Genomic DNA, 27542 nt, shown 5'->3' on the forward strand with positions numbered 1-27542 from the left:
GCAAGGCGGTGAGCGCAGACGAAAAACAAAAGCCAATCAGAGTGCACAAAATTTTCTCTTCATTTGGAGTTGGCCAACGTAGTTTCGGAGGAGATTAGCAAAGAAAATCTTCTGAAAAATTTAAAATTTACAACACCTTTTAAGTATTTTCTGTAGAAACTAAAACATCGAGGAAAGCACTTAAACTGACTCTGCTTCCGGGTTCTTCTCGCGCCTCAGCAGGCTGCCAACTTGAAAGTAAGAAACAAAACTCAAAGCAGGCGCTTATTTGAAATATTGTTGATATCTCGTGCAGAATGACCATTTTAAATTGACAAGACAAGATTCTTCCGTTATTTGATTCATTGTCTTAACAGTTCTTGAGTCTCGTACGAAAGACCCTCAAGCGATATATTTCGTTCTTTCAAACAGCTGTGAAAACATGTTGTTTTCAGCATGGGCACCCGTAAGATTCAAATAGTCGAGAAAATAGTTTGAAAGATTTAGTTCTTGAGAAGTTATAGGCAAAAATAACATTGTAGTATAGGCAAAACATTTATTTCAAGCAGGTTGAATATTAATTTGTCATTGTTGAGTTGTCGAAAAGAACTTTCCGCAATGGTCTTTTGCAATTTCTTTCACCTTGGCCTCCCTGTATGTGCGGATTTTCGAAATGCACAGTCACAAGCTTTCGCTAATCCTGAGTCATTCGAACAACGACAGCCATCAAAATAAGTACTCCAGGGATCTCCAGAAACTGCTTGTTGCAATGAGTGCCTCGGTTTTCCACTACGGTTTCTAAACATACGCGGATTGTCGAAAAGCCAGTTTCGCGCCGTTGCGGCCGCGCCCCCACTGGAGCCTGGAACAGCTGCCCCGGCCAGCCTGCGGCCGACGGCCCATTTCCGGGGCTTTTTGAATTCTTCCTGTTTTCTTCTTGTGCCGTGCCGAGAAGTAACTGTCAACTTTGTGATTGTGTGCCAGCGACACGGTTCGGATTCGGTTTGGCGACGATAGATTCGATTTGTTGAACGTGTAAATGGTTGAATATTGTGTGTGTTGCACCGCTGTGTTTACAAGGATATAACTCATCGTTTGCAACATGGAGGAGGGACTCGTCGCCTTAGAATCCGGCACAAGTGTGAATATCAAAAGGACCGATGGTGAGTAGCCTAGGCTTCGTGCGGCCGCCCTCACAACACCATCATCACAATCAATTGGAAAAATGGGAGCAACGCTCTACTCACAATTCCTCAATGAATGACTTTTCGTGCCTGTCCTAACCTCTTGACACCAGTCGGGTATCTTCGGAATTCAGGACACGCATCTTCATAGGCCATTTTCTTTGAAACTTTCGGTTCCCACGTTCGTCATTTCCTTGGAAACGACCCCTCTGTAGAAATTTAAAAATTAACATGAATGCAAAGAACTGTTAATCAGTCACCTCCCAGCTGCTGATTGATTTTGCCGATTGTGTTCTCTGTACTTAATGTGTTACTAGTAGAACTATGCAGGTTATAATGCCATGAGCTGCTTTCAATCAAACAGAAGAAGCACATGTTCAAATTTCTATTGTTGTACTGTCAAGAGATTGTTTGCGACCTCTCAAATAGCTACCTGATTTAATGAATGTTTTCACTGTCTGAAATGATGGGTGTGACTAAGTGCTTCTTACTCTTAATTTTTCATTGAAAAAATCCTGTAAATTTTCCAATTTTTTTCTTCGTGACTTTTGTAGAAAGTTGTCCCATTTGCGGCTATTTTACATCATTTTGCCTAATTTTTCCAGTATGCTTTGACTGACTACACATTCTATGTCTGAGGGACTTTCTCACATATTCTGAGTATCTGCTCGGATTTATAATACAGTGAGCGATTTTTAGTTCTTTGTAAGATGGCCTTTTCATGATGGATACTTCATGGGCACTGAAAAGTTAATGGTTTTAACCTGTTGGCAAAAACTTATGAATGGAACCAATTCGTTAGTTCTTAACCTGTGTCATTGTATTACCTCTTATTGAAGATGTCAAGCATTTAATTTATTCGGAAGCAATAATGGAGGCCAGTGCTGCTGTGTGGCATGGCAAGCCACCTGGGACATAGTCTTGGGTGTTTGTTTTTAAGTTTCTGGAAGAAGCCCTCTTCCCCCCTTGTTTTCTTGTCAATGTTAAATGTAAGCGTGCAAGGCTGGAAAATTTTATTCGTGTAATTTTTACAGAAAATGTGAATGAATTTGTAAATTCCCATTCAAGTAAGGTATTTCAACTTGGTTCGAATCTGCACCCCTTCTGACAGGTTCGAATCTGCACCCCTTCTGACAAATGCTACCTGTGTCGCAATGCTTGTCAATGTGTTCTCCCCAGAATGAGATCTGTGTTGACTGGTCGTCAACTGTGGTGCTAATGTGGGATGATCCCTCTGGGGCAACACACCGCTCTGAGCCGAGTCCGCGCCTGCAGGGCGAGTGATAGTGAGAGTGAGGGGTGGAGGACCTCACTCCACTCCCAATCCTAATAGGGCAGCGGACTGGCAGGCCTGGCACAAGGCTCCAAGTTCATCTGGAGGCCCCTGGAAGTCAGGGTACGGCTAAAGAGGCGCGTGCCCAGTGGCCGCGAGGCAGTCGGGGCCCTGAAGAAGCTGGGTCCGTGCTCGGTGCATCGTCACCGCCCTTTCCAACTGGGCATTCCATTTTTTGCGAGTCCTGCCCTGGGCCCTGGGGCCCCGGCTCTGCTGGGCGGATGTGCTGTGGTACACTGTATTTGGCCAGCAAGGACACGCTAGCCAATTTGCCTTCGACAACGGCGCGTTTCGGCCTTTCGGCGGGTCGATTCGGCTTTATTTGGTGATTGGTGACGCTATCTTCGCCGCGAGTGCAACAAATGGCTGCACTTGGCGCCGCCGCGACTGCCGCTGCTTCGCTGCTTCCTCTGCCTCTGCAGGCCGAGCACTGCTCTCATCGCACTGCCTCTTCTCTCTCGCCCTCATGAGGCGGCCCGTAAAGGTGCGAGGGAGACAGCGGCCTGCTGCAGCACTGGCACACTGTGGCGGCACACCTGGCCCCTCCGGCCCCTCTGGCCGTGGCACTCCGCGCCCCGCCACGCCGTGCCCGCCGTGCCCGTGCTGGTCGTGTTGCCATCTGCTGCTGCCTCACCGCCTCGCCTCCGTTCCCGCCTGGCTGGCCGCCGCTGTCTGACTGGCTGGGGTGGCGGCCGGTCGGCCGGTCTTTGGCGCAGATTTGACCTCCATCGCGGCCGCTTGGGCTGCTTCGCGCTTCGGCATCGCGGGTAACGAGTGGGCTTCCGCCGGGCTTCCGCCAGGCCCCCGCCAGGCTTCCGCTGCTTCTCGTCTGGTTGTCCGGAGCGCCGCGCAGTGTGCCACTTGCAGTGGACTGATTCCGAGCGTCGTTTTCGTCGCTCTGTCTCTCTCGCACTCATGGGGTGTCCCTTATAGACGCGGGAGAGGCAGAGCGACCGAACTTGCTGCGGCCCTTGCGGCAGGGAAGGACCTGCCGCAGGCCGTCGAGTCCCTGCCCGGTGCACCAAGGTGCCCGTCGCACTCTGCACTGTACAGTCCCGCCTGATAGAAGGGGGCGCGGCGGACGACCCTGCCCCTCCCGGGGCCCCCTGTGGGGTCCCTGTGGGGTCCAGCGCGATGACGGCTGTCGCATGGAGCGGACGGAGGTCAGGGTTCACTCCCCCTCCCCTCTCCCCTCACCGCGTCAGATGTTGGCGCCAATTGGAGCTCGTCAGCTGTCCGTGCCGAAACATATTGGCGGCGCAGCGTGCGTAACGGGCTGCGTTTGAGTTTCCCCTCCGGTTTGGGGTTCGTCCACCTATGACGTAACGTCCTCTGTCTCTCTCGACCGCACTGGCAGTCCATAGGGAGTAGCAAGGACAGAGCCCCGAAAAACCGTCGTAAGTGGATGATCCTCTGGAAGGCTAAGGCAAGGCACCAAAACGAAACGAAAGGTGGCTGTGCGCCTCGGGGCCGCGGGGAAAAGGGCTCACCGTGCCGCACGGCGGTAGTAGTGCCCCCCCCCCCCTCCCCCCTTCGTTCCCGCTGTCCCGTTGCCATAGCGACGACGTCGCCCGTTCATTACGGATCCTTGCCCGTGCCTCTGGCGCCTCTGCTCCAGCAGACCGATTCCGAGAGTCGTTTTCGTCGCTCCGTTTCTCTCGCACTCGCGGGGCGTCCCGTATGAGGTGCGAGAGAGACAGAGCGACTCTGGGGAACAGTCTGCAGTCTGAAGAACACTGCACTCTGCCGGACCCGTGCCGCTCGTCCAGGCGGGGAGCACGGGAGAGTGCGCCGTTTTCAACAGGGGCGGGAGAGAGACAGAGAGGCTCGGTGCTGAGGGCGTCGGGAGAATGTATCGACTCGTTGAATCATTTGGTCCGCTGGCGGCACGGCGAGGCGAGGGCCGCGCCCGTGAGTCACCGTCGCCGCCGTCTGCATGGCCCGGCTGGCTGGTTGGCCTGGCGGGCCTGGCCTCCGTGAACTGTTGCGTGCGCCGCGCGCACCGGCCGCGTTGAGGGTCCCGGCGTGGCCGTCCTTCCCCGCGGGGGGCGCGGCGACAGCGGCCAGGGCGGCCAGGAGCCAGGGCCTGGCAGGCTGCGGGGACGCAGAGGGCCGCCTTGTCGGCGGGCGGCGTGCTAATTCGCCACCGCGGCGCGCGCCTCGAGTTCGGGGTAAGGAGTGGAACGAGTGGAACACGGCGACGGCGGCTGGACCGGGGACTGGCCGGGGTGTTCCGCCTGACCATCGCGAGGCGGCCGAGCGGGCGGGGCGGGGGGGGGCGGGGGGGGGGGGGGGCGGGGCGTAGCAGGTGGGAGGAAGTGACTCATGCGGCGCGCGCCGTGCTGCTGTGGCGGTGGGGGACGCGGTGGAAACGCTCGTCTGTTCGTGCATTTTCACAATATTTTAATACTTGAATGTATCTTTTGTTTTCGAAGTTGTTGCGGGCGTCGCGGTGTGCGTTCCAGAAAGCCCCTTTTCGCCACTACACTGCCTCGGCCGGCCTCGGCGGCCCCGCGAATCCGTGCACGGCCGTGTGTGGCTGGCGCCAAGGCTGGCGCCTGGCTCGCTGGCCTTGGCGGCATTTTGGGGCTCGTCTTCGATTTGGCGGGCCGCGGGGCTGTCTGTCCGCGCTATTGATTGCAGCTGCGATGCCGTCAGCGCGTCCATGAGAGAAGGGCGCCCTGGAGTCCCAGCTTTTTCGGGTCGGGACGCCGCCTGGCCGAGGTTTGCACCACTTTGCGGCTAAACGGCTCATCGCACAACATTTCTGACTAGCTCAGAAGATTCAGAAAGGTTTTTTTTCGTGCCCCCGGGGTCTTTTTTTTTTGATTTGGTCAACCGTGGCCGAACGCGGCGAGCCTGAAGGGCGGGAGTGTGGCGCGGCCGAGGGGCCGCAGCGGCTGGCTGCCTGATGGCTGGCCGCCGGCTACCCCCACCCTACCGCTACAGGCCATAGACACCGATTTCTTGGTTCAAACTTGTGTTAGGTGTGATATTTCCTTAGACGAAAAACATGTCGTTTTCACCGTTATTTCTTCTTAAAAGGCACGAAATATTCCCCAAGCGGTAGGGTGGGGGTAGCCGGCGGCCAGCCATCAGGCAGCCAGCCGCTGCGGACCCTCGGCCGCGCCACACTGCCGCCCTTCAGGCTCGCCGCGTTCGGTCCCCGGTTGACCAAATCAAAATGTAACGACGCCGGGGCACGTAAAAAACCTTTCTGAATCTTCTGGGCTAGTCAGAAATGTTGTGCGATGAGCCGTTTAGCCGCGAGGTGGTGCAAACCTCGGCCAGGCGGCGTCCCGGCCCGAAAAAGCTGGGACTCCAGGGCGCCCTTCTCTCATGGCGCGTCAGCGCGTCACCCGGGCCATGAAGCGCGATGCGGCGCCGCCCCGCGTACAGTCGGCCTCGCTGGGCTGGGCTGGGTGTGTGACTGCCGTGTGCACTCGTCCCAGAACAAAGCAGCAACCTTAAAAACAAACTCATTTTTGAGCGGGTTGCATCGATTTGGGCCGCGCGGGCGTGCGGGCCCGTAAGTCCTGTGCAGGGCGGCGGTGGGGTAATTTGGAGCGCCCTTTCGGTCCCTGCCCTGGAAAAGGGGCGCGGGTGAACGCTCGGGCAATGCGATGCCCATCGATCTGTGTGTGTGTCTGTCTGTGTGTCTGTCGTCACCTTAATCTGCACTGCCTTGGGGGGCAGGGCGTTCGCGTCTATTAGCCTCGTCGTTCCGGTGTGTCGTGTCTGGGGACAGTGAGAATTAGTCCCCCTCCTTGGGGTGCCCACGCCTTGCCCTGCCCGGCCCTGCCGCGCCGTCGCCAAAATCCCCCCCAATATGGATGGCCGAGAGCCAGGGCGGCCCGGCGCCGCGCCGCGTCGTGCTGCGCTCTTGTGCGTTGCAAGTTTCCACCAACAACGCGGCCGCTCGGCCACCCCCAACGGGGCCCACGGCGCCCCCACCCCCGACGGGGCCTCGCCGCGATGGGGGTCGTTCACTTTCCTTTTTTCGGGGCGTCGACGCCGTCCTTCCGGGGCGCCGGGGTCGCGGACGACAATACACGACCCCACAGTGGAGGAAGCTACCACCGCCGCACAGGTGTGGGGGTCCTTGAGGCAGGGTTGCTCTGCTGGAGTCGTGTTCGGCGGGGGACGAGTGTCCTGGCGGAGTGATCCCGAAATGCGCTTTCGTCGCGCTGCCTCTCGGCCGTGTGGTAGGGATGCGCGATGGAGACAGCGCCGTTTCGGTGGCCGCCCCGCCCGCCATCAGTGTGCTCCGCCAAGCTCCGCAAGTTCCGCGCAGTGCGGACGTCGCTCTGTCTCTCTCGCACGGTACGGAGCGCCCCACGAGTGCGAGAGAGACCGCCCGCTCTTGCCCGATAATTGGCGCTCTTGCCTCGCCCCATTTGACTCGTTTGACTCATTGGACTCGAGGAAGCTTGTCTGGCGGACTCGTCCTTATCGTCGTCCGCCAGCTGCTCGGCTCACGACAGACGCTCTCTGCAGGCCCCGCGCCACTGGCCGAATGTCGCAGTGATTGCTGGATGGTCGTCACCACTGAAGAGCGAACAGGGTGATTATCAGCGTAGGTTGTCATTTTAGCTCGAGGATACTTTTGAAATAAAAGGTTCCCGAAAAAATTTCTTTTTGCACGGAGGCGATATGGGACTACTAGAAGGGTAAAAATGCGAAGCCTCCGCGAAATCGGCCCACGCGTTTAGAAATGACAGCCCAAAAAAGATTGGGAGAAATTTATAGTTCATAATCAAATTTCCAATGGCTGTTTTTTCAAGTTCTAAGGCAAGGTAACGGTCCTAGATTATGCCAAAGAGTGGTCAAAACAGAAGTGGAAGAAAGTAAAATGAACCCCAGCTAAGTGCACAGCACAGCGCTGAACAGAACAGAGAGAAGCGCCGGGCAAACAGGCAACCACAGGCGTATGGGTGCCATGCGCCTTACGGCAATTTGAGGTTATGTTCGCCATTTCCCCCTAAAAAAAAAACGATTTAAATGCAGGTCTGACGAACTGTGGTGCCCATTTAAATGCATATAAGTGACGACACAATTCATTCTGATCAATCTTGTTACGGGACAACCTGATTTTTATGCTGAAATATGCAGTTTTAAAAGGGGTGGACGGAGTTCATTTCTTGTACCGTTTACAACCACTGTATCTCGCCACGCACTGGTCGCTAGGCTGAGATACGATTCTTCCGACCAAGCGCTTATCAAAGGGGCCACTAAAACCTAACTTTTGAAGAAATCGGGGCACTTTTGGACCATTGGTTTTCGAGAAAAGGGGGTGGACGGAGTTCGTTTTTAAAAACATACGCAGCGGAATCGAAGACTAAATTCCACTTGGATTCCCTTCCCGCAACACCAGCCAGCTGATTTTGGTGGTGGTGGATGCAGAACAGAAAGACGCACAATTCCTGACTCGGGACGCATTACTAAAGCTATTTTTGCGATTTTGGTGCCAAAATAAGCACTGAGGACGGAGTTCACATGAAAACTGGGGGAAAAATTTTGATGACGTATTGTTTCACACCTGTTGCTTTCCGAAAGTCACCGTGGCCGATGATGTGACCCCACATACTTTTTTTTAAAATGTTGGTCACAAGAAAGTCTGCATTCATCTTGCAGAAGGTTTATAAACCACTTTTCGAAATGGACTTGGTGCGGGGGAAGTGGACGGAGTTCACTTTTGACCACTTCTCGATATTATTACGGCCGATTCAGAAGTGGCAGCTCAAAACTCAAGATTGGGGGTGGTAAAGGACCCCAAGGGGCGAGCTTAAAACAAATTTCAACATCCTAAGTGATCTAGTTAAGAAGCACTTCCCTGGGGAACGCGAGTGACAACCTACGGTGATAATCACCCAACAGCGACTTGCTTATCGATTGCATGCCGGCTGTGTGCGTGTGTGTGTGTGCGTGTGTGTCTTTGTGATGGCGTCTGAGGCGGCCCCCTTTTCCCTTTTTTCGGCCGGCAGGGAGGGTAGGCCCGAAGGCCCGGCCGGGGGGAATCCCCCTTGGAGGGCGGCGGGCCCGGCGGGTGAGGGGCCGATGCGTCGACACGAATTCTCTCCTCCCCTCCCCCCTTTTTCTTTTCCCCCATCGGTTTCCTTTGCGTGCATTGTTTAGTAGTGACCGTTCCGGCCGTTCTGGGCCGGGGGCACGCCTGCACGCACAACGCGCCGCAACGCGCGCACACACTATGCCGCCGCCGGGGCGCTGTAAAAAAGACCGGCCGTGGCTCACGCTCGCGCCCAAGGTGCGTGCGATCCGACAGGGCCGCTCCACTGTGCGGAGCGAAAATGCAGTTTTCGAGGCGGGGCCGCCGTGCGAGCCTGACTCTGTCTCTCTCGCACTCATGGGACGCCTCCTAGTGCGCAAGAGAGACGGCGACGAAAGCAGCGCACGGATTGAGCCTGCCGGGCTGACCTTTGTCGTTTTGCCCTGCGGCTTGAAAGTCATTGCTGGCCGCGCCGCTGCGCTGGCCGTCGCCTGGCCGGGCGGCGTCCACCCCGCCGGCCGTCTGGGGCCCTGCTAGGGACCCCGGCCCCCATCGATCGGACAAAGTAGTGCACCGCACGCCACGCGCACGGCACGGCGTGGCGTCGCTGCGACACGCCGCTGCGACACGTGCACGCGGACGTAATAGTTGTGGTCTGGAGGCGGTGGGCGTCGCATTGCCTGCCTGCCAGCTCTGCCTGCCGCGGGGCGTCGGCCCAAGTGCGCGCCCAGGTCGCGGCGTCCTGGCCGACCGAACGAGGGACGACGGCGTCGCCCTCCGCGTCCTCCTCGTCGCGGTGCTCCGCGCTCCTCGCCGCCCTCCTGCTGGCCGTCATCGCGGGCGCCGCCCACCGCAGCAGGCTGCTGGTTCGTTTGGTCCGTCCGGGGTTTGTGGCGGCGTTGCCGAATTTACCGACGGCCCCCTTTTGGGGAAGCGCCGCGCGGATTCGCGGGCCGGCCGGAGAGGTCCCGCGTCCCGCGGCTCGGCGGTCGTCGGCGGTCGCCCACGACCACTATACACTTAGAGCGCCGCGCCGCCGCACGGCGGTGTGGGCGACCCACCGGCCGGCCGCCGCTGGTGGGGGATGGGTGGACCCGGAAAAGGTGGACATCACGACGACGCTGTGGGGGGCGGGGAGGTCGCGTTTGGCACGGCGGCGGCGTTGTTGACAGACGGCGGCCCTTTAGTAGTCGGTCGTGCCCCTGGCTGCACTGCCTGGCTGCCGCGCGCCGTGCGGCCTGTTAGTTTTTTCCGCCGCTTGCAGCGAGTGGGCTGCGCGGTGGCCGCGCGGCAGCGCCCGTGGGGCACTAGCGCACTGGCAGCGCACTGGCAGCGCACTGGCAGCGCGGCGTTACGGCCCACGGCCAGTGCCCCGGCCGGGCGAAGCGCGGAGCCGCGGAGCGCAGTGCCTTATGGGCGAAAGTAATGGCCGAGTGAGGCGAGGGCGAGGCGGCTGACTGAATAGGACTGTCGTCGCTCTGTCTCCCTCGCACTCGCGGCGCGTCCCGTGCGGGTGCGAGCGAGACGGGGCGACGGGGGCACTGGCGGTGCAGGTGTCACTGGCTTTGGGCATGCCGGGCGCCTCGCTGCGCCTCGCTCCGTACGTGAGGCGCACTTGCATGGCGTACATCCGCGGTCGCCTGTACCGCCTCTACACTGTCGCAATGCATTGCCGCCGTGGCGCCGCGGCCTTCCTCGCCGGTAGCGTCACCACACTGGGAGTCGCCCGCCCATTCCGGGTTGACAAATTCGCGCCAGGCGGGGCCGCGGCCGAGCGCTCGGTCGCTCTGTCTCTGTCGCACTCGTGGGGCTCTTCCTTGGCGTGCGAGGGAGACTGAGCGTCAATCCTAGTCGCTCGACGGCTCGTGTTTCCAGTGCCTCGCCCAGCGCGTGTTTCGCTAATGGGATCTGTTCGATCATATCGCCGTCGTCCATCTGCCCGCCGAGGAGACGATGATTTTTCCTCTCTCTCCCTCCGCCCCATCTTCCTCTGGCCTAGAGAAATATATTTGGCTGGCTGCGTACGCACTGCGGTGCGGCGGCCCCGCGCCCCGCCCCGCCCCGCGCTGCCCACCGGCACCGGGCCACCTTATATGGCTGAGCGGGCAGAGAGCCGACAACGCCCCGCCCGGCCCCGCCACGCTACACCGCACCCCGCCAAGGCTGCCGTGTGGCGCACACTGTGGCGCGGCCGGCGTGGCGTGGCGGGGCGATGTGTAACGCTCATTAGATCGAACGCCCGCCGGGTCAGTGTCAGTGCACTACGGCCGCGGAGGAGGCGGTGGAAAAAAAAGAGTGGTGCGTTGTGGGATTCGAACCCGCGGCGCCGGCGCCGCGACCGGTCGCGCGGTCTGTTGAGGAACCACGTGCACGCGGGACACGAATGCTCCCTTTATGGACAGACTACTCCGGGCGGGGGGAGGGGGAGAGGGCGGTGGAGGGTGCGGCATTCACTGATTGATTGATCGAGTGAAGGTGTTTCCCCTCCGCGCGCGCGCGACACACACACACACACACACACACACACACACACACACACACTCGCCGGCACACACACACGCCGAACACGTCTGTGTCCCTTATTCCAGAGAAGCGCGCGTGTTCTCAAGGTGATAATAACTATAATTACTGGCGGGCTGCCGGGGATGCGGCGCGGCCTGCGCGGCCTGGGTTTGCGCACCTGGTTACGCCGTCCGCGCCGCAGCCGATTCGCGTAGGCGCACTTTTATGATCCAGATTGTTCAAGTTTTTGTCTGTGGTTTTTCAGTTGAGACTTATCCTTTTTTTGGCGGGCCGAGTGGCGCATCCTTTTGGCTTTGTTTCCGTCTAATCGGCCCCCGGGCGGCCGAGGCAGGGCCAAGGCTTGTCGGTGGCGCAAGCGCGCGAGCGGCTAGCTGCTCAAGCTTCGCCTTGTTCCGCTCTCGGTTGGCTTGGCTTGGCGCGGCTCCTCGCCGTACTCGTCCGGGGCCGGGCCGGAGCCGCGTGACCGACATTGGAGGCCGCTTACCGCCGACCCACAGTGGGCTAGAAGACCGGCGCAGGCGGCCAGAACTCCACATGCGTTTTGAGCTCCAGAGTCGATAACAGGACTCAAATCGAACGTGTGACCTCCACCTAAGGATTCCTCGTTCGGAGAGCTATCCATTGGTGCGGAGTCACGTGTTCGGTTTGAGTCCCAGTGAGCGACTCTGGAGCTGAAAACGCGTCCAGAATTTTGACCGCCTCCACCGGTATTCTGGCCCACTGCGCGACCCTAGCTCCCGGACGGCCCCCGTGTGACTGGGTGACTCTGACTCACGCGCGGGGGGCGTGGCGCGGCGTGGCGCGGCGGAGACGGCGAGGCCTTCGACGCCTTGCAGTCTGCTTTCAAAAGGACCCGCTCGGTTTATTTTTCCCTCGGGCCGGTCGGTCGGTCGACTCGCGAACTCACCCCGGCGGTCGCTTTTTGCCCGAAACCTCGCTCAGTGGGCCAGAAGACCGGTGGAGGCGGTCAAAATATATGGGATTGAAACAGTTATGTGTGACCCCCACCAATGGATTGCTCTCCAAACGAGGAATCCGTTGGTGGGGTCTCACGCTTGGTTCGAGTCCTATTCAGCGACTCTGGAGCCCCAAACGCGTCTGGAGTTTTGGCCGCCGGCGCCGGTCCTCTGGCCCACTGTGAAGTGGCGCCGCGTTGACGGCGGCCAGGGCGGGCGGCAATTATCTCATTGCGCGTCCGCGCGTAATTTAATCAATTAATCCGGACGTTATTTTTGCGGCCGTCATTTTTTGGCGTCGCCTCGCAGTGTGTGTGCCCCGGCCCGCCATCCAGGCTGCCGTCCAGGCCGTCGCTCCGAACGGGCGGAGCGGCGGAGGCGCGTGGGAGACTCGACAGCCTTGCGGACCTTGCGGCGGCCCGGCGGCCGTCCGGCCGACAGGGGCAGGGCGGGCAGCACGCGGCACGCACGCCAGCCAAGGGAAGGGGCCACGAATGTGCGCGTAAACGGCGCGACTTGCTCGCCCCGCGCACTGTGGACTGATTCCGAGAGCCCTTTCCGTCGCTCTGAACGCCCCATGAGCGCGAGAGAGACAGAGCGACGAAAACGACTCTCGGAATGAGTCTGCTGGCCGGCCGCCGCACCTGTCCCTTGACTTCCTCGTCGGCCCGCCGCGCCTCGCTTAGGGCCGGCCCCCGCCGTGGCGTGCTCGGTGCGGGCCAGGGCATGGCCAGGGCGGCCGAGGTGGTGCGAAAGCTGACGTGCGGTCAGGGTTGTGGCCGGGGGCCCGAAGCACCCGAATGCCCGGAGGGTGGTGAAGGCGAGTTGAAGTCCGGGAGAGTTGGCGCTCACCGCTGCAGTCGTCTTCGTCGCTCGTTCTCTTTCGCACCTACACGGCACGCCCCATGAGTGCGAGAGAGACAGAGCGATGAAAACGACTCTCGGAATCGGTCTGCAGTCCTTACCGCCCTAAAGGGCGCTCGAGGGCCGTAAAGTCGCCCCGAAGGGCCGCTAGAGTCCTGGCGGAGTGGAGTGCATCGCTCTGCGTCGCTCTGCGTCGCTCTGCCTGCGTGCCGCGTAGTGCCTCGCCGGCCGGCCGGTCGGGGCTTTACGGAAATAGCGCGCCGTCGTCTGCACGCGCCGCCCCGGCTCGGCTCGGCCCGCGGTGCCGTGGCGCGGCACGGCTCTGGCCGCGCGGCGTGCTCGACTCGTCGCGTCGGCGGTTCAAAGCGCAAAGCGCGCAGCGGGGCGGCGGCCCTGCACCGCCTTGCCCAGCAGACTGATTCCGAGAGTCGTTTTCGTCGCTTTGTCTCTCGCCTGTACGAGGCGCTCCATGAGTGCGAGGGAGACAGAGCGACGCGAACGACTCTCTGAATGAGTCTATGCACTGGGCGGCAGGGCTTCTGGGCGACATCTGGCGCGCTTTCTCGTCGCCCTGCCGCACTTGCTGGTGGCGGTGGCCGCCGTGGCGCTGGGTGCTGCGCGGTGCTGCGCTCGCCATGATCTTCCTCGCGGCGGCGAGCGTTGTGGAGGATGGCTGGCTGCGCCGCGGCTCCGCCTGGCTAGCCTCCCCCTCCCCTCCCCTCCCCTTCCCCCGGCCTGGAGGCCCGCGGCCTGGAGGCCCGCGGCCCACGCGGCGAGGCAGGATGTGCCCCGCGAGTCCCTCGGGCCGGGAGTATCGCTGCTGAGGACCTTCCTGGCTGTGTCTGCGCGGAGACTCCGCCACTGTCTCTCTTTCTGGTTTGCGTCGCGGGGTATCGCCGAGGCGGGCCGCCCGCTCCGCCGCGCTGTCCGCCGGGTTGCCTACCCCGGACTCGGCGGGCGCTCGCCTGGTGCCTGGGCCGAGGCCTGGGCCTGGCCGACCTGCCCCGCGCCCCGCCGCTACTCCCGGCGCTGGGGACTGGCTCGCTCCGTCTGTCTCTTTCTCTCGCTCGCTCTCTCGCTGTTGCTGTCGCCGGAGACTTGGTGGCAGGGCACGGCCGAGCGCTCCGCTGTCAATTTGGCGGATTGATGCGGGCAGTCGTCATCGATCGAATGGTTCATTCTGTTCTCTGGATTCTTCCCTCTGTCATTCATCCATTCGTTCATTCTTCGGCCCGATCGATCGAGGGGCGCGAAATTCCGCCGAGGTGCAGTGTGGAAAGGGGTGGGCATTGCATGACAGGCTGTGTGCGTGTAACGTGCGCGAGCGTGTTGCTGTGTGTGTTCGCTGTGTGTACGTGAGGCGGCCGGGCCGGCACACTAGCCCATTTGGGATTGATTGCTGTGCCCCCTCCCCCCTCCCTTTCCCCCCTAACTGCAGGCTCATGGCAATTAGGTGTTTTCACGTCTGGCTGGCTTCGTCGAGTCCGTCTTCCTTATTGGTGGCGTCGTCGACGGACGGACAGACAGTCGGACGGACAGGCAGGCGGCCGCTGCACACCGCGCGCCGAAATAGTGTCGGTGACGCGACGCGCGGCATTGTTTGGGCCACCTTGTCGGCGGGCACCTTGGCGACCACGGGGACGGACGCGGACGTCGTGGCGGCGACGCGGATTCCTGAGCTACGCCCCTGGCTACGCCTCAGGCCCGCGGTGCGTCCGGCCGGGCCCCGGCGACGCCCCTTGCTGTGCCATTCGGGACAGCGCCTTGCCGCTCAGCTGTCTCTCTCGCTCCCTTAGGGAGAGCCCCGCGAGTGCGACAGAGAAGTAAAGGACTTTTCGGAATGGTTCGGCTGGGCTGGCCGGCCAGTCGGTCGGCCACGCTTGGCGGCCTGGTCCACGGCGTCACGCTTCGACGCGTGGCGTCGCGGCCAGCGCGACCAGCGCGGCTACGCCCCGCGGTCGGCGAGTTCGCGCGACGCGGCGCCACGCGGTGGACAAGGGACGCGACAAAAGGGGCTTCGCGCGTCGCCTTTTTCTCGCCGATGGCGTCGCCTCTGCTTCGCCCACCGCGGCGCCGCCCGCCCGCCGCTCCTCCTGTTGTTGTTTTTATTTGGTTATCGTCACGTTGTTGTCTTTCTTTGTCCATCTTTCTCGGCCGCGCCGTTATCCGCGCGCCCGTTGTTACGACGCCGACTTGACGGCGGACTGATTCCGAGAGTCGTCGCTCTGTCTCTCTCGCACCCACAGGACACGCCCCATGAGTGCGAGAGAGACAGAGCGACGACTCTCGGAATCAGTCCGCGTGGCTGTATCGCGGAAGAGCGCCGCAGCGGGTCGTGCTTCGTTTTTAGGGGATTCGCGACGAAAGCCGTTCGGTATTTTCGCCTGCCTTCCAAGCAGAGATCAAACCGACTATCTTTCCCTCCCGAGCAATCCGAAAGGTAATTTTTATCCCGACGCGGCAGTGTTTTTTCCCCTCGCATTAAATTGCCGTAGTGAGTGCGGCGTGGTTTTCCCTCCGTTTTTCTCGCGCTGTCGTCCGGACTGCAGAGGTGTTCGGCCCGAGCGAGCGACCCGTCCGGCCGTCGCGTCCCGTCCCATTGGATTGGTGTGGCTTCGTGGGCGTGCTCGGCGTGGCGCTAGCCTCGCTGCCGGGCCGCGTCCGCTCGCCGCGTCCGCTCGCCGCACGCACTGCGCACCGCGGTGCCGCGGTTTGCAGCCAAGCCGAGGCAGCAGACTGATTCCGAGAGTCGTTTTCGTCGCTCTGTCTCTCTCGCACCCTTCAGGACGCCCCATGAGTGCGAGAGAAACAGAGAAGCTCTCGGAATCAGTCTGCATAGGCCGAGTCGAGTCTGGACGAAGCTTCCCTGGCGGCTGAAATTCTGCCCGTGTTGGGAGGCAAGGCTTGTCGCCGCGGGGCTCGGATGTCATCGCCGGCCTTATTTGTACGTGGCTGATCCGTTCATGCTCGGCCGGGCTCGGCCGGGCGGTGTCGCGCGACCACGGCGCCACGGCACGCTTCCTGCCCCTTCCTTCCCACCCTGACCTGCCTTGCCTCCCCTCGTCCTCGTCCTTCCCGCTGACGGCTCCCTTCCGCTCGGAGGCGGGCGGGGCGCGGGGCGGCGCGGCGTGGCGACGCGGGGACGGGTACGGGACTGGGACTGACTGTGAGCGCGGTACGGTGCGGTACGGCGGCCGCGCTCGGCGCTCCGCTCCGCCACGCCAGTGCTCGGTGCAACCGCCTGGGCTGCCAGGCCCGGTCGTGGCGTGCCTCGGCTCTGCCGGTCCTTGGCGCAGTCTTGTGTGCACGTTGGCGGCGTCGCGCTCGCGTTGTCGGCGGTGCTCGCGGTCGCCCTGCTTGTGCTCCTCCGGCGGCCATGGGGTGGTTGTCCAAGCTGTGCACGCGGCGCCGCGGCGCGCACAAGGCGCTGGAGGGCGTGCCCGCCGTCGAACTTCCCCCGGCCGCCCCCGCCGCGGATGCTGCGTCCAAGCCGGCCAAACCCGACCCGGTGGCCGCGCGCCCCGCCGCCAGCCGCGCCACCCCCGTGGACGCCGGCACGGACCCCATCGGGCCCATCGCCCTGTGCTGTGCCGGTAGTGGCGATGGTGAGTGGTGTCGTGTCGTCCGCGGGTTCGAATCCTCGCGCCGACTCGAGCATGTTTGCTGTTGGTGGCGGCGAACCCCGTGCCGGTAGGCAGTCCCAGCGACAGCGCTGTTCAACGGGACTGCCTACCGGGCCTCTGCAGGGGCTAAGGCGCCTTGTGGGTAGGCAATCGCAGCGACAGCGCTGTTCAACGGGACTGCCTAGCCGGGGCCTCCTGCAGGCGGCGCAAGGAGCTCCCGCCTGTGGGTAGGCAATCGTGCAGCGACACGCTGTGTGCACGGGTGCTACCGGCTTCTGCAGGGGCTGAGGCAGCGTTTGAGCGTCCGGCCCAGTCACATTGGCTCGTTCGGGATCGCCGTGGCTTGCCGCAGGTAGCCGGCGCTCGTGGGTAGGCGCACGCTCGGCGTGCAGCCGTCCGTGCGAAGTAACGCTTGAGGCCCCGGCTTCCCGGCGCGGGCGGGCAGTTGCGCTCTCCTGGCCTACCCTTCGGTGACCCCGTTGGGAGTCGATCCGTTGCTTCGTTGTTGCCGAGTTAGCCGGTCCGTTCGTGATCCGATGGCTGCACCTCGCCCTACCGCGTGACGTCCGTCCCGAAGCTATCCAGTCTGTTTAAGAGGGTGCCGGCCGACGGCGCCGCCCGGCATCTCGCCGCCTGCTGGCACGTGATGCCCCGTTTGATCGGTATGCCGTCTGGCTTCATCGAGCTTCGCACTGCTTTGCCATGCAGGCGATGCGCCAGCCGTGTCCGAAAATACGTGATGCCCATCCCCTGCCGGCCTACTGCACGCGTCCCCCTCCCACTCCCCGGTCGCATCCTTCTGCCTCCTTCAAGTGGGTTGACACGGCGCGACGGGCTCGCTCCGCTCCTCGCCGCTTTTGCTCGGGTTGCACGGGATGCCCCGTTTGATCAGATCGCCGACTGGCTTCGACTCGAGCTTCGACTGGACTCATTTGCGATGCAGGCGAATGCGTGCGCAGCTATTCCACTGTTAAAAAAAAAGCGCGACGGCGGACCAAAAAAATGATGTGAATTGGCGCCGCTTGAGCAAAGAGTGAAATGGCGACGCGTCGTTGGAGGTCGTGCAGTGTGTCTGCAGCCTCTCCATCCGCGGCAGGCGCGGCAGGCTAGGGTGCTGTTCGCCACGTCCGGGCCGCGGTGGCGACGTGGCGGCACGGCGGCGGCGTTTTTTAAAAAGTGGAGAGAGTGGAGGGAATGCCGCCGCCCCGCGCCGCCCCGTCGGGCCCGCCTGGAGACTGATTCCGAGAGTCGTTTTCGTCGCTCTGTCTCTCTCGCACTCGTGGGGCGTTCCGTCCAGGTGCGAGAGAGACAGAGCGACGACTCTCAGTGTGCAGCCCCGCCTCTTTACTCGAATCGGCTGCCGCACTGCGCTCCGACACGACTCCGCCATTCCCGCGCCTCCTGTCGAGTAGGTCCCTCCGTCCCACTGCCGATCCGCCCGTCTGTCCGCCCGCCCGTCTGTCAAGTGAAAATTGTTCCGCGAGAACCGTAAGACGCGAGCACCAACGCCCCGCCCGGCCCCGCCGAGGTGTGTGGGAGCAGCTCACGTCGCGGCAGAGCTTCATTTTGTTTTTGGATGGGGATTTTCATGTTATGGTTGGTTTGTTCTGTTTTGTTTGTTTCCTTCGAAAATGTCGCTAATCTTGTGTCTCTTTCTTTCCAGGCCGGATCCACTCCGCTGTCGTGTCCGGTGTCAACTGGGAGACGAGAAGTGTCACCGTGGAATGGTTCGAGAGGGGAGAAACGAAAGGAAAAGAGGTACGAGTAACAGAGTCTGTTCTTTAAAAACAAATCTTTGTCAAATCCTTTTGAAATTGTGAACTGCTTCGTGTTCAAAACGACGCTTTGAGAGACGTTGTACGACATATGTGAGTTTTCCCTGTTGCAGATCGAAATGGAAGCCATCCTGAACCTGAACGCAGACCTGTTGACTACCAACCAGGATGAACCGGCCATAAACAACAACAAGAAAGTAACCAGAGTACGTATCGCAGATGCGGTAGTAGTAGGAACTGAAATTTCAATTCAAGATTTATTTTTATGAATCGTTGATTTTGTGGAGTGGAGAATACGAATGTTAACCTTGTCCAAGACTGTCCGAGGCGTCCCACAGGCGCCCCGGTTCGCGCCCCGACCCCGCCCCGACCAGCCCCCCTGCTCCTGCATCCCCCGGCCCATGGGACCTGCGGCCCCCGCGGTGGGACCCAGCCCCAGCCCCCTGAGCCTGCAGGAGAACCCCCAGCCCCCGCCGCGAGGCCGCCAGTCCGCCGACTCCCCCCGTCAGGTGTCTAGTCGGTCGGCACCCCCCTGCCCCACGACCCGTGCAGGGATTATGCAAATCTTGAAAGCCTGGAAAGCCAGGAAAAGTCGGGAAAAAATAAAGTGTCAGACAAGTGTGAAAAATGTTAGGGGAAACATATAAGCTTGACCTAAATAACTCAATTTAACAAGGTATCGACGATTTTTCTGTCATTATGCAAACGCTTGTTTCATAACGCTCAAATGTCAGTGAAATCGATAAAAGTTTTTTTTTAACCCAGTGTGTGTTGTGTCGTGTCCTCTATTGGTGCTCTTGCTGTGTTGCAGGCCACGAGAGCCAACAACCCGACCATGTCTGTGGCGTCGAGTAAAGGTAACGTGAAGGGCTGCGCCCCGGCGGCCCCGGCCCGCAAGGCCCGCACCCGGCCGCGGCCCCCGCGCCCCGAACTCGCCCCCGCCCCTCCGCGTCGTCCGGAGAGGCCCTCCCCCGAGGCCGAGGCCACCCCTTCCGACGGCGTGGACGGCGTGGACCCCGAGGGCTTGCCATCCGCTGCGCCCGCCTCGCCAGCCCCTCCAGTGGCTCTGGCGGGGTCGTCGCCTCGGATGACAAGGCGGGAGGCCTACTCCAGCTGCCTGGCCGCCGCCGCCCTTTTCCACTTGTTTTACTGGTTTTTTGCCGAGCTGCATTTTAGCGTGCACCCCTCTCTCTAGGCACGTGTTGTGTTTACAAGTAGTCGATCAAGTCCCTGTCGAGAAGATTATTGTATAGATTGTTCCCGTTTTATATAAATGTTTATATCGATGTGAAGGCTAGAAATAAAGTAATTTAGAACTGTTTGATGAGCGAACTTTGGGCAGGTTAAAGCGGAATCCGCCCGGTCGCGTTATCGGTGCTGGCGGCGACGCGGCGACCCGGAAGGGGACAAGCGCATTGGCGGGCCCCGGTCATTTGGCCGCCACCGGCCGCTCTCGTTCGCGGGCTAAAATGGTGGACGCGGAAGCGGAAGCGCGACGCGCCGCCCTGGCTGTGGACGGTAACGGCACGGCGCCCCTTTGGACTGGCAATCGATGCCTCCATCATAGTTCGCGCCGTGTGGGTGGAGGGGTGGGCGAGGGTGTCAATGGCTTGCAGTCAAAAACCGGCCCAGGGGGGGAAAATGCATTTTCAACGCCGTTAGGTTCCAGGCTTCTTTTCCGGAAGAAACGTGGGAGACGAGCGCTCCGCTGCGCAGCGCGTGTCGCCGGAGGAATATTGTCGGCGGTTCCGGAAGCGGAGCGCGGAGTGTCGCGTTCGCTGCTGATTTATCGGCCCCCCCGCCGGGACTTTGGACTTGAGGGCATTCAGGCTGGGCTGGGCCGGGCTTCCGTGTGGTGGGGGTGCCATCAAAGGGGAGTGGCTGGCGCTCGGTGCTGCTGGCGGGCAGGTACCCTCCAGGGGCTGCCCCGGCACGGCCGGCACGGCTCGCCTGCAGTGTGCCGCCAACCGGGGGCAGCACCGCGCACTCCGCGTCTAGCGCCCGGTCCGAGCAATGTGCTTGTCCCTCTTGTTCGCGTTCAAAGCCAGCCGCGTCGCCGACGACAGCCCCAGCCCCCCAGGTCCAAACTCTCACTTGATTCTTGATTACTGTTGTTTTTCTCCTCCCCCTTGACTTAATCGGTATCACTCCACACTGTGTCACGCACGTCTGTTGTTAAAAAAAGTCTGATTCTAGTAAAGCATTATTTTATAAAATTTACAAGTCACTTAGTATGAGCGAATAATTATTTGTTCTCAAAATAGTTTTCTTTTAAAATAGATTTATTCCACACAACACCGAGCACTTGTTAAGTACTAAAAGAGTGCCCAGAAAATTTTTATTCTTCATAAATTATTTCATTCAAAAAGTTATGCACCAGGCTTGAATTGTTAGCATAGTGTGGCGTGGCTCTGAGATGTCAAGTTGAGTGTCTGTGGTTCCAGCACCGTACAGATCCACGAGAAACCAATCCAGACCAACAAACATCGTGCCGGCAGTGAATGGGCACGGCGACACGGGCATCCCCGTCCCCAACCACCGAGTGAGTGAGACAGTTGCTCCCACTCCGACCCACCCCTCTGCGCCACGCCACACTATGCAGATGTCTGCCGCTCCACTAGCCCCCGCCCCCTCAGGGGCCCCCACAGGTACAGGTGAGGCACTCCAACCAACTTACTTCCTACTAACCTGCTGGGGTTCTAACATCAGTCATTTTGGCCGTCGCTCCGTGCCACCACTCTGGAAAGGCACGGGAGTTCCAGTCATTATTAGGCCAAGCAGTTCTAATTTTTGTCAGTGGCAGTGGCCCCAATTTTAGCTTGATTGTTGCCCAAGTGAGTGGATCTGCCCTAGCAACAGTTTGTTGGCACTTCCCCCTCCCTCTTTTGCTAGACAGCACCTCCTGATGTAGGCCTAGCTGTTTTACTAAATTCCTTATAAATTCACTCATGCCTCCTCCCACTAGTAAGTAAGTAATTGATTAATTGGGCCACAGATGAAGTGTGTGAGTAAAGTGCACTTTTTGTGTGGAGTGCAGGCTTTAAATGACTGGTGCTACACCTGATTAATGTTTGAGCTTTTAAGTGAGTAGGCTCTATTCGCACTAACAACTGCATGATGCACACTGAATTTTACTAGGTAATGAAGTAGCATTTGTATTTCTTACCCTATAAATTAGCTTTATGTGAACCGCGTGCTTGTACTATTGTTCCTGTGTAGAGTCCATCCATACAATTCCATAACATATTTTGAGTCATTGTAACTAATTAGGTTTATTCTAACATTTTTGCATCACCTACTTACTTTAGTTGCATTTCAGCCTCTCTTGAAACCAATTAAAAGTAACTAATTTTGCTGCCATTTTTTTGTCCCTCAGTAATCTTTTGTAATCTTTCCCCTCCACCTATGGTGGCCACTGTGTAACAGAATTATTGCTTCTCGCTTTAATAACACTGGCATGTTTTTTTTTTCTTTTGCAAAATAATTTTTAACTCAGGGCGTTCAACCAAAGGAGGAGGAGGAGGAACAGGTCTGATTGAGTCAGCTATCCAGAACCAGAACCAAAACGTTGGTCCTGCAGGAGGCGTTGGCGTCGGCGCTGCGGCTGCCGCTGCCGGCGCGAACAACGCGGCCAACAACCGGCGCAGCAATGTGGTCAAGGAGGTGGAGAGGCTCAAGAAGAACCGGGAGGAGCGTCGCCAGCGACAGGCAGAGCTCAAGGAGGAGAAGGAGGCCTTGATGAACCTCGACCCTGGAAACCCCAACTGGGAATTCCTGGCTATGATTCGGTGGGTCTGATGCCCCGAGAGGGAAATGAACAGACGATTGACTCATCCGAGTTACTAATGTTCGACTTGTGATTTGCAGAGAATACCGTAATGGTATTGATATCCGACCTTTGCGAGGATCAGAGGGTGTGGAAGATCACCAAATCACTGTTTGTGTAAGAAAGAGGCCTCTCAACAAAAAAGGTATGGTAGTCACATAATTTAGTTGCTGACTGAATGCAGTTGGATGAAAACATCCTCTAACATTTATATTCGTATTTCAGAATTAACTCGTAAAGAAGTAGATGTGATAACTGTTCCTAGCAGGGACCAGCTAGTTGTGCATGAACCTAAGAACAAGGTGGATCTCACAAAATATCTTGAAAATGCGTTCTTCAGATTTGATTATGCATTTGATGAACATTGTGGCAATGAAATTGTATACAAGTAAGTTAATGTAAAATTTTGGTTTCTCAGAAGTATCTCATAAAATCAAGGTCTTAATATTTTTTGAATTGGATTTTGCAGGTACACAGCCCAGCCACTTGTCCAGACCATTTTTGAAGGTGGTATGGCTACTTGCTTTGCATATGGTCAGACAGGTAGTGGTAAAACACATACAATGGGAGGAGACTTCCAGGGTAAAACTCAAGATTGCAAGAAGGGTATATATGCCATGGCAGCCAAAGACGTCTTTAAGTACCTCAAGTCTCCTAAATACCAGCCACTTAACCTTGTTATCTCTGCCAGTTTCTTTGAAATCTACAGTGGAAAGGTAAGGTTACGTCTGTTTTGTCAGCAACCTTTACATGTAACTGATTATATTTACCCTTTTGAACCTTTGTGCCTGCCCTTTAGGTATTTGACCTTCTGGCAGACAAAGCCAAGCTTCGAGTGCTAGAAGACGGCAAGCAGCAAGTGCAAATTGTCGGTCTGACAGAACAAGTGGTAGGCTCGGTAGAGGATGTATTAAAACTCATTCAACATGGCAATGCTGCACGTACTTCTGGTCAAACTTCAGCAAATTCAAACTCTTCGCGATCACATGCAGTGTTTCAAATTGTTGCTCGCACTCCAGGAACACATCGTGTTCATGGCAAATTCTCTCTTATTGATTTGGCTGGCAATGAAAGGGGAGCAGATACTTCATCTGCAAATAGACAAACTAGTAAGGAAATGTGCTTCTCTTTATTTAAAAAAAAAAATCTGTTTGTGTGCAATTCTAATAATTTTTCTTGTCTTTTCTTGATTTTTTAGGAATGGAAGGTGCAGAAATCAACAAATCTCTGCTCTCACTCAAAGAATGTATTCGTGCTTTGGGTAGGAAAAATGCTCATTTACCTTTCAGAGCCAGCAAACTGACTCAGGTTCTTAGGGATTCATTCATTGGAGAAAAATCAAGGACGTGCATGGTAATTTCTTACACCAGAAATTCTTGAATTTTAGGTTAATCTCCATTTTATTTGCTTGTACCTAATCTTCTTTTTCTTCTAGATTGCTATGATAAGTCCAGGCCTGAGTTCGTGTGAGCATTCTCTCAACACCTTGAGGTATGCTGACAGAGTGAAGGAATTGGCTGCCAACGGGCCTTCAGAAAACAAAGCGTCCCCAGAGCAAGACAGGGGGTCTCCAAATGCAGTTGATATTGGGTTGGATGACAGTGACCTGGCCCAATTACGGTCACTGAATGTAAGTAACTGCAGTCTTACTCGCTACAACTTTAAACATGTTTCCTACAAAGTTAATAATTAACTCCTTTTATTTCCTCACAGGAAGGAGAAATTTCAGCTGATCTCTATACTTTCCATGAAGCTGTTTCACAGTTACAATTGCAGGAAGATGAAGTTTTAGATACTCACAAGTCAGTTTTGGAGGCCTCTCAGCGCTGGCATGAAATGGACTGCCGGTTGCTTGCTGATACACGTGATGTGGACTACGACCAGGACGGTAGGCAATTCCCCCTTTCTACTGTAGCACAACGCACCCGACCAACCCACTTGTCTTCATCTTCAACGAAGTCTCAGAACCTGCCTGAAATGAGGAAATTAGCTTTGAGAGCCAACCCAGTGACTCGGGCCAAGTCTCAGACTAGAATACCGCCTTCATATGTTCAGAGTGGCAGGGCTGTACGTTCTCAATCCCAGAGCAGAATTTCAGACCCTGTCAAAGCTCCTTTCAAACAGCAGCCTCACTACTCTCTTGGGAGAAGTGCAACGTGCACCATAAGGTCTCCATGGGTGAGCAGCTCTACCACAAATCCTTCTCCCAGCGGCACTATCCCATTAAAGAGCAGCAGTGCAAATCAAAGGAATGCGTCTCAAGGCAGAATTGAAAATAGCCACTTTAGGCCTGGGGTTCAGTATGGCCCGAAAAATTCTAAAGTGCAGGGCACATACCAATTAGCGTCTCCTGGTCAAAGAGGTGGGAGCATCCAGAGGTCCAAATCACAGGCAGTTTTGGCGTCCTCTAGTGCCCAGCATCTTTCATCTGGACGCACGCCTTTGTCTCCTTTGGCGACAAATGGTCGTGTGTCATCTATTGTGGCTAAATACAATGATTCTGGCAATGCTCGTAGCAGATCTTCCAGCCCTGTAGTTCGATCTGGACACATTGCGCCTGTCAAAAGAGCTTCAGTCCCACAGGCAGCACCACTTCGAAAATGTGTCTCTCAGGTTGGGCTACATCGAACTGCGCGACCATTGCAGATTCCTCACAGTCCTCAGAATTCTCCTCCACTCAAGAGAGCAAAGTCTCAGATGGGGTTATCACTAATTGATGGTAGTGGTGATGGCATACCTGTCTCACTTAAAATGCTAGATGATGACACATCTCTTCCTTCATGGTATCATAGACGACAAGTTAAAGCGCCTGATCGAAGTGACAGCACTCCATCCTTAACCCCATCTGACGACTCTATGAGTATACCCTTTGAAAAAAAAGCACCTCCACCTCCTCCTGGGCCAGTTCATCAGTCTCCACTACGCAGGAGCTCAACTGAGAACGGCATCCAATTATTCAGACCATTGAAAAGATCCTTTCCACCTGAGAGGCTTCGTTTCCTTCAAGACGGAAATCCTCAAGGAGGAGATAGCCATGAAGATAGCACTGGGAACTTAAGGTCCCACAAGATGCATGGCAAGTCCCAGATGAGTGTCAGTGACACTGCTGAACCAACGCTACAAGGCGCCATAAGCACAAGGTTCAAGGAATTTGCTTTAAGCATCCTCTTAAACACCACAGTTTATCTAATTTTACCATTTCTCTATTCCCTGCTCGTGCTCTACATAACATAAATTCCTTTTCTGCCACCCAGCTCAAAATTTGAAGCAACACATTCTTTGTTAACTTGTGCCAGTTTTCTTTAAATTGTACAAGGCACCAGCGCTCAATAGGATTCCTAAACCATACACTAATCCAAAGCTAGGCCTATCAAAGATTCATTTTTAAACGTCCATTCAAAAACAACTAATCTAATCATACTCATGGCAGGTTCTGCTGTTGAATGATGAGGCAGGAGGTTACAGGCATTTCTGTTACTAGCATTGTTTCTTTGCTTGTCTAAAACTTGTGCTGTGTTCTTTGTTGCCAATGATTGCCTGAAAATTTGCTTTCCATTTTTATTTTGGTTTTCATCGCTTTCTAGTTTGTCTTTAGAATGCTAGTCTTGTCTTGAAGTAGTGTTTCTTCACGTTCTCGGTTGCTGCATGCTTTCATTCAATTTGCTTTGGCTCATTTCTTTTGGTTTCTTTATGTGGCTTTACTCAATCTCTCTCTCTCTCTCTCTCTCTCTGTTCATTCTTGATTTTGGAAAAGATGTACTTATTTTCCTTGTTGTCTGTTTATTTTGTAGTTACTTAACTTGTGAATAAATTTGATTCAGAACTGCATGTTGGTTGGTTAGTAGTTGTGCACCCTTTTCTCATTGCATGAATAGATTAGAATGTTTGCATCTACACAGTTTTTGAACTTGTATCTTCTGTCATACTACTAGAGCAGTTAGCTCTATGATGTACTTAATACAATACTTCTCTACAAGGAAATTTATATTCTCTTAACAATATAGAATAAGGAATGAAACAACAATATTCACACACACAACCAGAAATTTAAAAGTGATTTTTATAAACTGTCTATTTTTATCAAATTCTTCAGTAAACTTTTTCCATGTCCTTGATGCCCAGCATCATAATTGCTTCTAATTGTCGCTATTTTCATGGTTCTTATCTGCTTTGCTGAATGAGCATGTATTTATGAAAATGTGCATCACTGAATGTAATCATTATATAAAAGGTTCAAACTTCCAGTTCTTTCTGAAGCAAAATTTTAACTGACTTCCACACACTTTCTCTTCAAAGGAGTGTGTTTGCACTTGGCTGAATAACTGCAATGCCTCTAACAGCCGCATTCTGCATGTTTAAGTTAATCAATAACGATTTCTGTACTTGTTTCAGCGTATGCTTCAAATCTTGAGGCACTTGTGACGGAGAAAATAGACACTCTGATGCAGTTCCGTGAGAAAGTAGCCGCTTTTCGTGCTCAGCTTTTGGCAGAAGAAGCCATCAGTCAGAAGATGACAAGAGGCCCCCTTAATACGCGCCATCATTAATGCTGCATTAAATTAGTATTTTGCAACTGTTGAAGGCTTACTGGCATTTTGTCAGTTATGGAGTGAGATAAATTTGGAAGACTGGATAGGACGGTTCCTGTGTTGGTGTTATGTTTAAAATTCTTTGCCCCCCCTGTTAAATTTATTATTGGTCTCTGCTATTTGGGATGAGAAAGCATACCAAGAACTATTCATCCCCCTCAAGTCATTTGAAGTAAGATTTAATCCACTTCAGAGAATAGGAAAATTTTGAAAAGTCTTTGCAAAATAAATTCCATCAATTTTCAAAATTATTTTTATTGTGTTCTTTTTTACTATTTCCCTTTAACACATCACTTTTGCGATTCAGTTTTTATATGTAATACTCAAATTGTGCTAAGGCATAGAATCAATAAATGATTAGAATCATATGTTGAAGTACTATCTGTAGGATTGAATCCGTATATTTATTTATTATGAGATTTTAACTCCATGTGCTGCTCTGCATCAGAGCAATATGGCTTTATGAAGTAACCCTGTAATCCACTGAAAGCTAATTAATAAGCCCTGTATTATTGAGGTGCAAGGTAATGCTAGTTGTGCCTCATTTGACTGATTTTGGACTTAAAATGTATGTACTTGCTGTGTCAGTTCTGTATAAAATCAACATTAAGGCTCATCACACCCTTTTTGATTAAAATGCCGTTTTAGGAATGCATTTGTTGAACTCTAAAAATATGAGACTAAAATAAATGTTCTTTGTGATGGAATGTGATATATTAGTGAGCATTGGACCTCTATCTATGTTAATTTTCATCATTTCCTCCAAAGATGTATGCTGTTTCATGTGCGTAAGCTGCTTCAAACTACCTCTTAAGATCCTGTTCCAAGTTCCAAGCCTTAAGCAGTCCTAGCAAAAGTTTCCTAAGCTAGAACTATGTGATTT

The 27542-nt window shown here is 56.0% G+C and overlaps 1 protein-coding gene across 4 annotated transcripts; it reads left to right on the plus strand.

Moving 5' to 3' along the window:
* The first annotated feature begins 897 nt into the window (after positions 1 to 897).
* LOC117642177 (kinesin-like protein Klp10A) lies at positions 898 to 27366 on the plus strand. 4 transcript variants are annotated; one of them, XM_034380103.1, is made up of 14 exons: positions 898 to 1142; positions 18133 to 18227; positions 18358 to 18450; positions 19056 to 19101; positions 20689 to 20898; positions 21825 to 22032; positions 22112 to 22215; positions 22296 to 22458; positions 22540 to 22786; positions 22870 to 23179; positions 23269 to 23423; positions 23506 to 23700; positions 23784 to 23958; positions 26463 to 27366. In XM_034380103.1, exons 1-14 carry the CDS (start codon positions 1082 to 1084, stop codon positions 26615 to 26617), a joined length of 2217 nt encoding a protein of 738 aa, XP_034235994.1. In that variant the 5' UTR covers positions 898 to 1081; the 3' UTR covers positions 26618 to 27366. The 4 variants fall into 4 exon arrangements, with proteins under 4 accessions (XP_034235994.1, XP_034235993.1, XP_034235995.1 ...); XM_034380102.1 differs by having other exon boundaries at positions 20689 to 20892; positions 21741 to 22032; XM_034380104.1 differs by having other exon boundaries at positions 20689 to 20892.
* The last annotated feature ends 176 nt before the right edge of the window (positions 27367 to 27542 follow it).

This window comes from Thrips palmi, unplaced genomic scaffold (genome assembly GCF_012932325.1).
Source record: "Thrips palmi isolate BJ-2018 unplaced genomic scaffold, TpBJ-2018v1 HiC_scaffold_16, whole genome shotgun sequence".
Lineage (NCBI taxonomy): Eukaryota > Metazoa > Arthropoda > Insecta > Thysanoptera > Thripidae > Thrips > Thrips palmi.